Source organism: Vombatus ursinus, unplaced genomic scaffold (genome assembly GCF_900497805.2).
Source record: "Vombatus ursinus unplaced genomic scaffold, bare-nosed wombat genome assembly UNPS02014773.1, whole genome shotgun sequence".
NCBI classification, from domain to species: Eukaryota; Metazoa; Chordata; class Mammalia; order Diprotodontia; family Vombatidae; genus Vombatus; species Vombatus ursinus.
In genome coordinates, this window is record NW_020954551.1 from 19,804,582 (window position 1) to 19,817,428 (window position 12,847).

Below are 12,847 nucleotides of genomic sequence, written 5' to 3' on the forward strand. Positions count from 1 at the left end.
GAATTTATCCCCCCCCCCCCCCCACGGAACAAATAGTAGATAGACGCACACACACAGTCGACACAAAAACGGGAAAAAGACACAGTCAAAACCCTGGATGCTCCTGACACAGTAGCGGAGAACGAACCCGTCTCAGTTCCGAACAACCTGGAGAATGAGGCAGGAAGTCTTTCTCCCCCACCCCGCCACGGAGCGCACAGTGGACACACACACACACACAGTGACATCGGCGCCGGACAGACACAATCAGACAGGCAGGACTCTCACACGGCGTCCCGTGGAGGTCAGTAAGGGCATTGCAGCTGCGTCCAGCCTGGCCACTTACTTCAGAAGAGTACTCACCAGAACAGACAGATTACAGATTGCTCTATGCCCAGTTGAGGATTTGTGGTCCGGGCAGCCTGGTGCGCACGGGCTATCTCAGCGTTCGGGGCCAGGGAACGTCTTCCTGGTGGCCACCCCCTGGACGGTGAGAAGCCTGGCCTTCCAGAGATGCCCGTGTCTGGTGCCCAGAGGGCGATCTCGGTGGGACCTCCAAATGAAATGGACGGGCCGAGAGTAACCAGACACACGCCAAATTAGAAAATAGAGAGCATTTACTGGAGCCGGCCGGCGACTGTCCCCTGGATGCAATCCTGGGAGAGCAGTTCCAAGCAAGGGAAATAACAAAACTTTATACCCAGCAGTTTACAGTTGTGGATTTAGCAATCCTTTGAGGTAGGGGAATTTACAATTATGGATTAGCGATCCTTTGAAGTAGAAACTGAGGAGGTTAGACTAGGGGGTTGTTTTTTTTTGTGACAACTCAGTCCACTTCAGAAGAATTCTATAAAGATAGAGAAGTTTCCCAATGTTCACATTTATGGATGACGTGCTGATTGCTTTGAGCCTCTGTTGTTCTTTGGACTTTATATTTGCTCTCATTCAGTCATTTTTCAGTTGTGTCCAACTCTTCATGGCCTCTTTTGGGGTTTTCTTGGCAAAGATACTGGAGCAGTTTGCTATTTCCTTCTCTAGCCCATTTTACAGATGAGGAAAGTGAGGCAAATAGGATTAAGTGAATTGCTCAGGGTCACACAGCTAGCAAGTGCCAGAGGCCAGATTTGAACTCATGAAGATGAGTCTTCCTGATTCGAGACCTGACACTCTCTATCTACTGCACCACCTAGCTGTCTTTACTTACATTACATTCATGTACCACAATTGGTCCAGCCATACTTCTGGCACGTTTTGTTTGCAGATTTTTGTTAACACTGATAACGCTGCTATTCATACTCTTCTGCATATGGATCTTTTCTTGGTGTCCTTAACTTTCTTGGGATATAAACTCAGCAAGATCTCTGAAAAAATAGAATGATATAATAGGTAGAGTCAAGTCTACAAGTATCAGCTAAGCTTATGTGCCAGGCACTGTGCTAAGGGGTTGGATAACAAAGAAAGGAAAAAACAACCCCTGCCCTCAAGAAGCTCACCCTCCAAGAGTAGAATGCTAAACTTGGAGTCAAGAAGGGTAGGATGCAAATTCTGCCTCTGACACAGGTCATTTAACCTTTAGGAACCTCAGTTTCCTCATCAGTAAAATGAAGATAATCATGCTTATACCTGCTTCCTTGGGTTATTGAGGTGCAAATGAAATACTATTGATAAAGTGCTTGGCAAATCCTAAAGTGCCATATGAATTTCAATTATTATAAACAACTTCGTAACTTTTTCTCAAATAATTCCAAATTATCTTCTAGAAGAGTTGAATCCATCCATAGCTCCACCAACAGAGTGAATTACCATTCCCATCCTTCTATAACTTTACCATCATCACCATTGATTCCAACTTGAATGGGCTTGAGGTGATACTGCTTTAATTTGATATCTGTGACTTTTTTTTTTGGTTGGGCAATGGGGTTAAGTGACTTACCCAGGGTCACACAGCTAGTAAGTGTTATGTGTCTGAGACCAGATTTGAACTCAGGTCCTTCTGAATCCAAGGCCGGTGCTCTTTCCACTGTGCCACCTAGCTGCCCCTATATCTGTGACTTTAGCAGAAACTTGAAAGAAGCCAGAATAAATATCAGGAAAAAAAATTGTTTAAACTACAAATAATCACAGATGTCAAATTAAAATTTTTATGTTTGTTCTGGTTTTCTTCAAGTCTCTGCTAAAGTCCCCATCCTCCTTTATCTTAGTGCCTTCTCTCTACTGATTATCTCTGATTAATTGTGCATAAATCTTGTTTGCACATTGTTGTTTGCATGTTGTGTCCCCCAGTAGATTGTAAGCTCCTTGAGGGCAGGAACCGGCTTTTACCTACCTCCATCCTTGTTATAGCATACTTCCATGTCAGTTTGTACCCCAAACTTCTCATCTCCTTCCTCCCAATGCCCAGGTGGTCTGCCATATACTTTCATGACAGTCTTGTTTCTGTTTCTTCTGCCATTGATCTAAACCAAATACTCTCCACTAGGTACCTCATCTTGTTCCCTGGAATTCCTCATGAGTATGGATTGTTCACATGCATTGCCATTCTGATCCTTAACCTGTTACCTCTGTTTCTTTTGAATGAGGTGTAACCATCCTAGGCCATATTCCATTACTGAATCCCAACCTAACAAGTCTCAATACCCAAATAATGCATATATTATTGGATATGGCCAATGTGGAAATTTGCCTGGCTTGCATATTTGTTACAAGGGTCTTTTTTTCTTTCTTTTTTTAAATTGGTGAGGGAAGTAGGAGGTAGAGAAAAAGAAATTCGTGTTAATTGAAAAAAATAAAATGAAAACAAAAGAATCTCAATACCTGTGAAAATGGATTTTCCTGTTGCCTTTACTATTTTCCTTCTGTTGGTTATCTTTTGGGATTTTTGCATCCAGTGATTTACCATGCCTTTGTATTGCTATTCTTCATATGTCCTTCTTGCTTTTCTCTGTCTGTCTTTCTTCTTCTTCTTCCTCTCCCCTTCTGTCCCCTCTTTCTCTCTCTGTCTCTGTGTATATGTGTGTATGTGTATACATATATACATAGATATATATGTGTGCACATACACACATACATATTCATGCAGCTTTTCCTCTCTCCTTCCCCTTTCAGTTCAAAGCACTCTTTATCAGATTTGCAGTAATTAATTTTTGGACATGATCAGTGTGGGATTTCGCTATGCACCTTGGTTACCAGGATTTTGTTTTTCTTTTTCTTTTTTTCAATTAGGGGAGGGAGAGAGAAGAAGGAAAGAACATAAATTCTTGTTAATTGAAAACAAAATCTTAAAAAAAAAAACTAAGCAAAATAAAACAAAAAAGGTTTGTAATAATAATCCTGAGGAATATGTTTTTACCATTCCTCATTCTATATACTTCATTTGTGGCCAAAAGCTCGTCATTCCTATTTTTAAGCTGTGTTGCAAAAGTCCAAATCTCATACTTAACAACTTTTTTCTTAATTAGCTGGTCATTTCCCATATTTGTTTTTCTCTTTTGAACCTTTTACCTTCAGTCCGTAGCATTGGTTAAAAAAACAAAACAACAAACGTCCATTGTGCCCATTTACAGTACTTTCCAGGTTCCCTCTGGTGGCATCAGAGACGCCTCCATGAATGATCAGAATTGGGTGGTAGTTGTCAGGTTTGCCAATTCTTGGCCAGTTTCCCTGTGGTTAATGCCAGTATGGTAAAGTTACCTCAGCTTGGTGGTTTAGAGAGTAAAGAAAAAGAAGAGCGGGCTTGGAGTCGGGAAGACCAGAGTTCAGATCTCTGTTTGGACGTGTCTTAGCCCTCTGACCTTTGTTGCGTCACTTCGTCTCGCTGTGGCTTAGTTTTGTTTAGAAATCTGTGAAATGAGGGGTTGGATCCTGCGGCCCCCAAAGCCCCTTCCAGCCCTAGCTCAGTGCCCTGCACCTCCTCCCCTCTCTTCTTCCTTTGACTCTTCCTGGATGCACCCTCTCCTGATGTCAGCTGTAGATTCCCAAGAAGCTGAAGAGCTCTGGTAGCCTGCATCGGCAGAGCCTCGGCATTAGCACTTAGCTGGAAGTTTTTCGGCAGCTTCTTTTCCTTCCTCCTCCGCTACCTTTTTTTTCAACCTACAACTCCTGTTCTAGGTCACGTTTCTATTCTCTTTTGCCAGATCCTTCTCCTTCTTTGGCTTTTTACCCAAAGTGTGTTGGAGTGTTCTTTCTATTCATTTAAGTAATGTTTTTCATTCCCCCTGATAAATAACCTAGAAAGTGGAGAGGCCTCTATTCTCCCCTCTTCTTTGTTCTTAACCTTCTTTTGAAAGAGAGAGGCCAGCCTGAACTTTTTACATACATTACTCTTAACTCGGCACTTGAAAAAACAGAAATAGTGTAGCCACACTTGCTGCAAATTAATGCGAAATTCTCCTGGTCGAGGTGCCCATTAATTTAGGAATGGCTGAACAAATATATGACTGTAATGGAAGACTTTTATTCTGTAAAATGTGACAAAAGGGATAGTTTCAGAGAAACCTGGAAAGACTTTGTATGAGCTTAGGCAGAGTGAAGCAAGAACCAGCAGAACAGTTTACTTAATAACAGCAACATTATAAAATAATCAACAGCTAGCATTTATATAATGCTTTAAACAACTTTGAAAGATTAAAATCTCTGATCAATAAATGCACTGACCAACCATGATTCCAGAGGAATGATGAAAGAGTTACCTCTTCTGTTAGAGAAGTAATGATGGTTGGGAGAGCTAGGTGGCACAATGGATAAGCACCAGCCTTGGAGTCAGGAGGACCTGAGTTCAAATGTGACCTAAGACACTTTACACTTACTAGCGTTGCGACCCTAGGCAAGTCACTTAACCCCAACTGCCTCATCAAAAAGAAAAAAAAAGAGGTAATGATGGGCTCAAGATGCAGAGTGAGATGTATATTTTAAACATGACCAATGTGGCAATTTGCATTGCTTGACTATGCATATTTGTTATAAGATGGGGTTTTTTTTGTTTTTTTTTTTCAAGGAGGGAGGAAAGAGATAGGAAGGAGAAAAAAACAAATACTTGTTAATTGAAAGAAATAAAATAGAAAAAAAAATTCCCCTTGTCTTTATGTTGTTCAGTCGTGTCTAACTCTTTGTGACTTCATTTGGGGTTTTCTTGGTAAAGATACTGGAGTGTTTTGCCGTTTCCTTCTCTAGCCCATTTTACAGATGAGAAAATTGGGGCAACTAGGGTTAAGTGACTTGCCTGGCTTCACACAGCTAGTAAGTGTCTGAGGCCAGATTTGAACTCAGGAAGATGGGTCTTCCTGACTCCATGACCCACACTCTGTCCCCTGTGCCACCTAGCTGCCATTGGCTAGAATACAGATCCTTAGTCATTAGAAACTTTGGTTGCTAAGTCTCATGGAATCTTGTCATGGCAACCTCCTGGTTTACCTTACTGAAGACGTAGTCTTTGGGATCTCCCAGATCTTTACTTACAGCAGTCTTTCCTGCCTTTTCCCACTGGCTTGCTCAACTGCCTTTGATTGATGGTAGACAGCTTCTTGCCAAAATCCCCATACAAACAGAAGGCTGCGTCCAGCTGTTGTCTTTCCAATTATCAGCCATTTCATGGTTCTCCCTCTGTTCTTTCCGCCCCTGCTGAACATATTTTAGAGGTCCTCTCCCATCTTGACCATTTTTTTTTTTGCTTCTGCTGCTCATTTCAGTTATGGTTTAGCATTTTCTGTAATTCATCACAGTTTTACCCATTTCCCTCAGATTATTTTGGATGGGAATACAACATTTGAGTCTGGGACTATGATTATCTTTATTAAGATTCATTTCATCTTTGAAATCTTCATTCTCACAGCAATGAGCCCGGAGTTTGATGGCTCCAAGAGCTTGTTAATGTGGCTATTCCTTCTTCCAATGCAGGTAGCAAACTGTACATACCATCTCAACCTGGGCACTTTTTGCCCAGTTCCTTCCATACCTCCTCCACACAGGATGTACTCAGTGTGCTGGTCACCTTCTTCTGACACCTTTAAAATTTTGTGGATAACGCTGTAAGACTTGGGCTGGCCATTTGTTATTGGTAGTCTTTTCTAATCATATGAGTCTTTAATGATATTTTTTATGCCACTTCTCACCCCCAGAATCATCTTTGGCAGTGCGCTGCATCCTACTTATACCTACCATATGTCTTCCTTTCAAAAAATGTTTTGAAGATGCCTTTTGGTTTTTATATTCATCATTTCCCAATAACCCCCTCCCCAGTAACAAAGAAAACAACTAATCAAAGCCGACTGACACAGAGACTACCATCTGACCATATCTGCAACATTCTGCACACAATTTAGCACATCTCCAACAAGAGGAGGGAAGTATGTTGTCAAGCATCTCTGTATTGCCTCTTGGGTCAACTGCCATACAGATTCTTCTGAGGTTGTGATGTTACACACATCATATATCACCTCCAGGAGGAAAGTGGAGTTAAAAGATAGGTTATTGCAGGAAGGAAAAGTCTGTGCTTTTCTCCTACCCACTCTCCTTTTCACAATCAACTTAGGGTCCAAGTCATCGTCCATGGGCAATATCTCTCCATGGTATATGCGTTTATGGAATGAGCAATATACTTTCTTCATCAACTTGGTATTTCCTATGTGGATTGCAAGACTGATTTCTTTCGAGTAACCAACCATTCCTTTGAAGAGACCTGATTGTGTTCCAGAGCTAAATTCTATCAGTACAGTATCACTCACAAACAAGAGCATCTGGTAACCTCACCACCTATAAGGAATCCCTCTTTTACTTGGACTTCATATGAGATATCCTCCATAACACTAACAATCTCATTAGAGAGCAGCTGGATGACCTAGGGGATGGCGTGCTGGACTTGGAATCAGGAAGACCTGGGTTTGAATGCTGCTTCAGTCACTTACTAGTTGTGTGACCCTGAGCAAGTCATTTACCTTCCCAGCCTCAGTTTTCTTATCTGTAAAATGTGGCTGGTAATAGCACCCACCACACAGTACTGTTGTGAGGATCAAATGAGATAATACATGTAAAGTGCTTTGCAAACCTTAAATCACTAATTCAATGTTGTTTATTATTATCATGGGTCAGTTTTGCCACATCTCTACGTGGCAAAGAGAATCATTGTTTAGCTGGGTCAGTTTTGACCTCATTTTGACGATTATTTTATGATCAGAGTAAATGTCTTTTGTCCATCTTCTGCTTTTCAGAATTGATAGCTGGTTTAGCCAGAACTGTTTATCCACAGTGTCTTCATCTTTACCTGTCCTTGTTCTTTGGTGTTAACTTTGACCTTTAATTGTTCAGTGATCGGAATTACCGAGAGAGCAGATTCTGAAATGACTCCTACAGTTGTTTCCTGTCTGCTACTATTTTGTTTTTTGGTATTTGGCACCTGCGATGTCTAGCATGTATCTGCCCACTCTGTTTTTGAAGAATGTCTTCATGTGGTCTAACATGAGGCTTCTGAGCAATCTATCCACTTTGACCTCTTTGGTGTATAAATACGAAACCACGTAAATGTTTTCAGCTTGTCTATGTTTTCCAATTTAGTTTTCACTGTCTTCCTTTCTGTTGAAATCACCAGTGATCAAGGTGCATGTTAACCTTGTTTGGAGAAAATTGTCAACTTCTTTGGAGAATTTCTTTATTGCATTCTCTGCAACAGATGTTAGTATATAAGCTACAATTATCTTTGTGGTGGACTCTCTGCTTATACTCATTGTAATCATGGCAATTGTCCCATGAAACACTTCCTATTGTTTCTGTGCCCTTCACTAAACCATCTATGCCAGCTTCTTTAATGTGTCTTTCTAAGGAGGATCCTTTAAGTATAGTTTATGTTTTCTCATTTCTTTGATAGCTAGAATGTCACTAAATCATAGAGTATGAGATCTGGAAAGGACAGAGCTCGGGGTAGGAGGGTTGGGGGAGGCGTGGTGGAGCAATTTGGTCCAGTCTATATCAAGAAGCCTTTCTAATGTCATCTTGACCCACTCTCTACCTCCCAAGGCAGAAGCTCATTCACTTTTAGACAGCACTGCTTGTTAAGAAGTTTTTCCTCATGTCTACCCAGAATCTATCTCTGTAACTTCCTAATTGCTCCTGATTCTGCCTTGGAGCCAAATAAAACAACTTGAATTCATCTTCCCTGTGACAGCCTTTCAAATACTTGATGACAACCCACATCTCCCTCCTTTCCGCCACCCCAACTCTTGTCTCAGCTAAGATAAACACCCCCCACTTTCTTCAATTCTCAAAAGGCATGAACTCGAGGCCATTTGCCATGAACTCAAGGCCATTCACCATTCTGCTTGCTTCCCTCTTCCACATGGTCTTCAGCTTATCAATGCCCTTCCTAAAAATGAGGTGCCCAGAGCTGAACACAATAAGGAGGAGCAGAGCAGAATGTAGCCAGACTTTCCTCCCCTTAGTCCTAGACACTGCACTTCTGTCAATATACAGCCTCAGATGTTGGGAGCTCTCTTAGCTGCCATAGCAAATGAGATAATAACTATAAAGGACGTAGCAAACCTTAAAGGGAATGTGAACAATTAGTACTGTTGAGAGGCAGCCTAATGAATAGAGAGCCAGCCTCCGAATCAAGAAGATCAGGGCTCAAGGCCCAACTTTTCTCAAATGCTAAATGTGTGATCATCACTTAACCTCCCAGTCCCCCAGGTTAACTCTTTCAGATTGGATATTTAACCTAGGGTCTGTGAACTTGGATGGGGGGAAAAATCACTTCTTAATGTCAATATAATTAGTTTCCTTTGTAATCCTATGTATTTTATTTTAAAACATGGTTCTGAGAAGGGTTCCATCACCTTCACCAGACTGCCAAAGGAGCCCATGACCTAAGAAAGGTTAATACCGCCTGCTCTAAGACCATCCTTTGAAAAGTTTGTGTCCTACTGCAGTTGCTAGAGCAAGTTCATCATCATCATCATCATAATGTTTGAACTCATCATGATAAGGAGTGAGGGCCACCATATGTCAGTGGTGTTACTAAACTGACATATCAGGAGAATGCAATCGATAGCATTTCTTCAGATTTAAGCAAGATTTTTGATAGTCTTTCAAGTTTTTCTTGTGGGGGAAGAAATGGAAGGAAATGGGCTAGACGGTCATATAATTAGATGAATTTAAAACTGGCCAAATAGCTGGACGCAAGTGTGCCTGGATGTCAACTTGGAGGCCTCTAGTAGAGTGCTCCAGGGATCTGTGCTCAGCTCTGTTCCGTCTAACACTTTTAACGGTTACTTGGGGCTTCAGTTGTAGGGTTATACAAGTCTAGGGGGCTGCGTAAGTCTCTGGCTGAGGCAGGCTCACTGGTGAAGGAAAGACGGTTGTCTTCACGGCTTATGGGCTTATGTGAGAATCCTTTGTGCTTTGCGTTTTGTTAGGTGACAAGAAAGCCTGTCTTATATTTGAGTATTGTTGGCTTGAGTCCACAGATGATGACAGCCCTTTTAACTTTTTTGTTGTTGTTGCTTTCTTTTTGTATTTGTTTTAGAGACAGGTGAGAGCCATATTCAGAGATTTCTAGAGGAAACCCTTGGTGGGGACATGAGCCGAAGAGCATGATTTGTAAGGAGCCTCTAAAATCAAACCTATTCTTTGCAAGGCCAGAGATGGCTTCTGGGTCATAGGTTACATGTATGCAACTGAAAAATGTTGCTTACATTTAGGAATTTTTTTTTTCCCTTCAGGTTTTGGCTTTAAGACAAATTTTTTTTTAGTCCATTCAGATGTAACTTGAGTAATGGGACAGGGTGAGGTGAGGTGAGAATTTCAGAGTTGATGTCATCTTGAAGGATGATGAGTTTGTGGAGATTGTGAAGTCCAGGAGAGGAATCAGGTGGCAAGCAATTTGCCTACAGCTTGGAGCAGTCATTTCCACACACCCCCTTCCTCTCCCCCACACAACCCTCTCCCCAGCCCAACCTGACAGTTATCAGTTGAAGGAGTAACCAAAGGGGACAGCAGTTAGTTACAAGAGGATGTCAGTTCTGGAGAGAGGCAAGAGAGTGATCATATCTAGAAATAACTGTCAATAAAAAACAAAAAGCATCAATCGACATGCACTTATTAAATGCCTACTTTGTTCCAGGCACTGTTCCAGGTGCTGGGGACATAGATAAATAATGAAAGATTGAGCTGTATGACCCTGGGCAAGTCACTTAACCCCATTGCCTAGCCAAAAAAAAAAAAAAAAAGAATGAAAGATTCCCTGCTCTTAAGGAGCAGGAAATATATTTTCTGTAGGACTGTTTTTTGCCTTTGCAGAGATGTTCATTCCCTCCTCTCTTCACTGCCCCCCCATGCCTGTAATATACTTCCTTCTTAGTTCCATAGTTTAGAATCTCTAGCTTCTTTAAGAGAACAGCTTGCATGAGACCTCCCCCCCTTTATTGCCCCCCACCCACCCTATCCCTTAGTTGTTGAGCGTCAAGGTGTTGCAGTGGATAGGGAGATAGAGTGCTGAGCCTGGAGTCAGGAAGACTCATCTTCCTGAATTCAAATCTGGTCTCAGAGGCTTACCAGCTGTGTGACCCTGGACAAGTCATTTAACCCTGTTTGCCTCAGTTTCCTCACCTGTTAAGTGAGCTGAAGAAGAAAATGGCAAACCACTCCAGAATCTTTGCCAAGAAGACTCCAAAATGGGGTCGAGAAGAGTCAGACACAACTGAAATACAAGTGAACATCCACAATCCCCATTGTTAGCACTCTGTCCCAACTAAAACTTGTACTATTGTGAAATTGACTCCAAAGAAGATATATGAAAAGATGCCCTTCTCACACCACCCCCATTCCTTAGCAGAAGTTGGGTTCCACAGGTGTGAAATATTGCATAGAACGTCAGATGTTTTTAACGTGGTGATCAGTTTTGTGGAATTTTTTTCTCTTGTTTTCTTTTTAAAAAGTCTTTATTATAAGGGATGGCACTCTGGGAGGTAGGAAAGAGATGAATGAAATCTGGGCTATCTAAAAATAAGATGTCCATAAAAATCTTTTAAAATTTATATACATTTTAATTTTTAAAATTTTTATTTATATTTAAAATTTAAATATATTTATATAAACAGTTATATTTAAATAAATATTTTAAAAATATACATACATATGTCTCTTCCCCACCCCCCAGATGAAGGTAAGTTCCCTGATGGCAAATATTGTTTCATTTTTGTCTTCAGGGTGCTTGACTCATAGTAGGTGTTCAGTAAAAGTTTGTCTAATTGAAATGAATAGAAGGAAAGAAAACTGGATAGTCAGTTATTCATTTGAACCTTTATTAGTAAAATACCCATGACATCCGAGGTACTTGTCTTGTCTATAAAAGTCCTTTCATATTTTTATTTACGTGGAGACTTTAAGGGTTAGCAGTAAACAGTGAGTAGCGTGTTTTATAATAATTTTTTATCCCTCTTTTTTTTTTTAAATGGCACATTCCTCAAGGTGATTTTAAAGGATGTGGACTCACTTCTCTATGTGGACACTGATGTTCTCTTTCTCCGGCCCATCGATGATATCTGGAGGCTTCTGAAGCAGTTTAATTCCACCCAGCTTGCAGCTATGGCCCCCGAGCATGAGATCCCCAAGATCGGATGGTATAGTCGTTTTGCTCGGCACCCTTACTACGGAATGACTGGAGTCAATTCAGGAGTGATGTTAATGAATTTAACTCGAATAAGAAATACACAGTTCAAGGTAAGATAATGTAGCATTATATAAGAGAAGCTCTCCTACCACCCCCCCCAAAAAATCACTTTTTAGGAAACTGAACTGACTTTCATGTTTCTGCAGTGACATTTCCTTGCATGAATAATGTATTGACTTAGTTCCATGGGTTGGGTAAGGCTGTTGGGTAAAGAAAGGAGTTTTATTGTTTGAATTTTCGGTCTGTGGTATTACTGAGCTAAGAGCATAATCATAGTTGGCATTCAGAAATATCAGGGTTCATTTTTAAGCCCTTTAGTCATATTTGGTTAGAGGCAAGTGCACCATGGTGGATAGAGTGTTGGGCCTGGAGCTGGGAAATTTTTGGTTGAAGTCTTGAATTTAACACTAGCTTGGTGACCCTGGGCAAGTCATTTCATCTCCTTTCCTTCACACAGTGCCCTAGTACTGTCTGCAAAGGCAGAGATGGGTTATGATCTGTGGTTGGGTTGGTGAAGGAAGTTTCCACAATGGAGGTTTTCTCCTCTTCCAAAATTACAGATGATAACAACAATAATAATAACATTGGTCATTTGCACAGAACTTTGAGTTTTACAAAGTGTTTCACCTGTGTCATCTCATTTACAACTGCCTAGGAAGTAGGTACTACAGATATTTTCTTTTTACTGATGGGGAAATTGGGGCACAGAATTACCGGACTAGATCCTTTATTCAAAAATCCAGTTTAGGACTCGTATCTTATATCTTTGAATCAAATTGCTCCAGCTGCAGGTTCTTAAGAGTTCAGCAGGAGCAGCTAGGTGGCGCAGTGGATAGAACACCAGCCCTGAAGTCAGGAGGACCTGAGTTCAAATCCAGCCTCAGCCCAAACACTTGATACTTACCAGCTGTGTGACCCTGGGCAAGTCACTTAACCCCAACTACCAAAAAAAAAAAAAAAGAGTCCAGCAAGGAACAGCCATGTTTCTTCTGTCTATATTTTAATTTTTTTATGTTACCATTTCTAATGTCAAGAACGATCTTTGTAATGGAAAACAGATTAGGAGAAGCCATGGGCCATAATATAGTAGTAGCATCTGCTATACTTGCTGACTTAAGACCCAGTAAAGTTTTCATTGCTATCTTTTTTTTTTTTTTTTGGTGATATAAATTTCTTCGGCCATCTCGTGAAGACTGCGGAGGCCTTCTCAGAATA

General features: G+C 41.0%; 1 protein-coding gene across 1 annotated transcript in view; it reads left to right on the top strand.

Annotated features, from left to right (window-relative positions):
* The window catches only part of GXYLT2 (glucoside xylosyltransferase 2), a 76,289-nt gene that overhangs the window by 43,536 nt on the left and 19,906 nt on the right, over window positions 1–12,847 (top strand). The window contains exon 4 of the mRNA XM_027864128.1: window positions 11,431–11,682. Within this exon, the coding sequence (XP_027719929.1) occupies window positions 11,431–11,682 (252 nt within the window). The remainder of the gene's footprint in view (window positions 1–11,430; window positions 11,683–12,847) is intronic.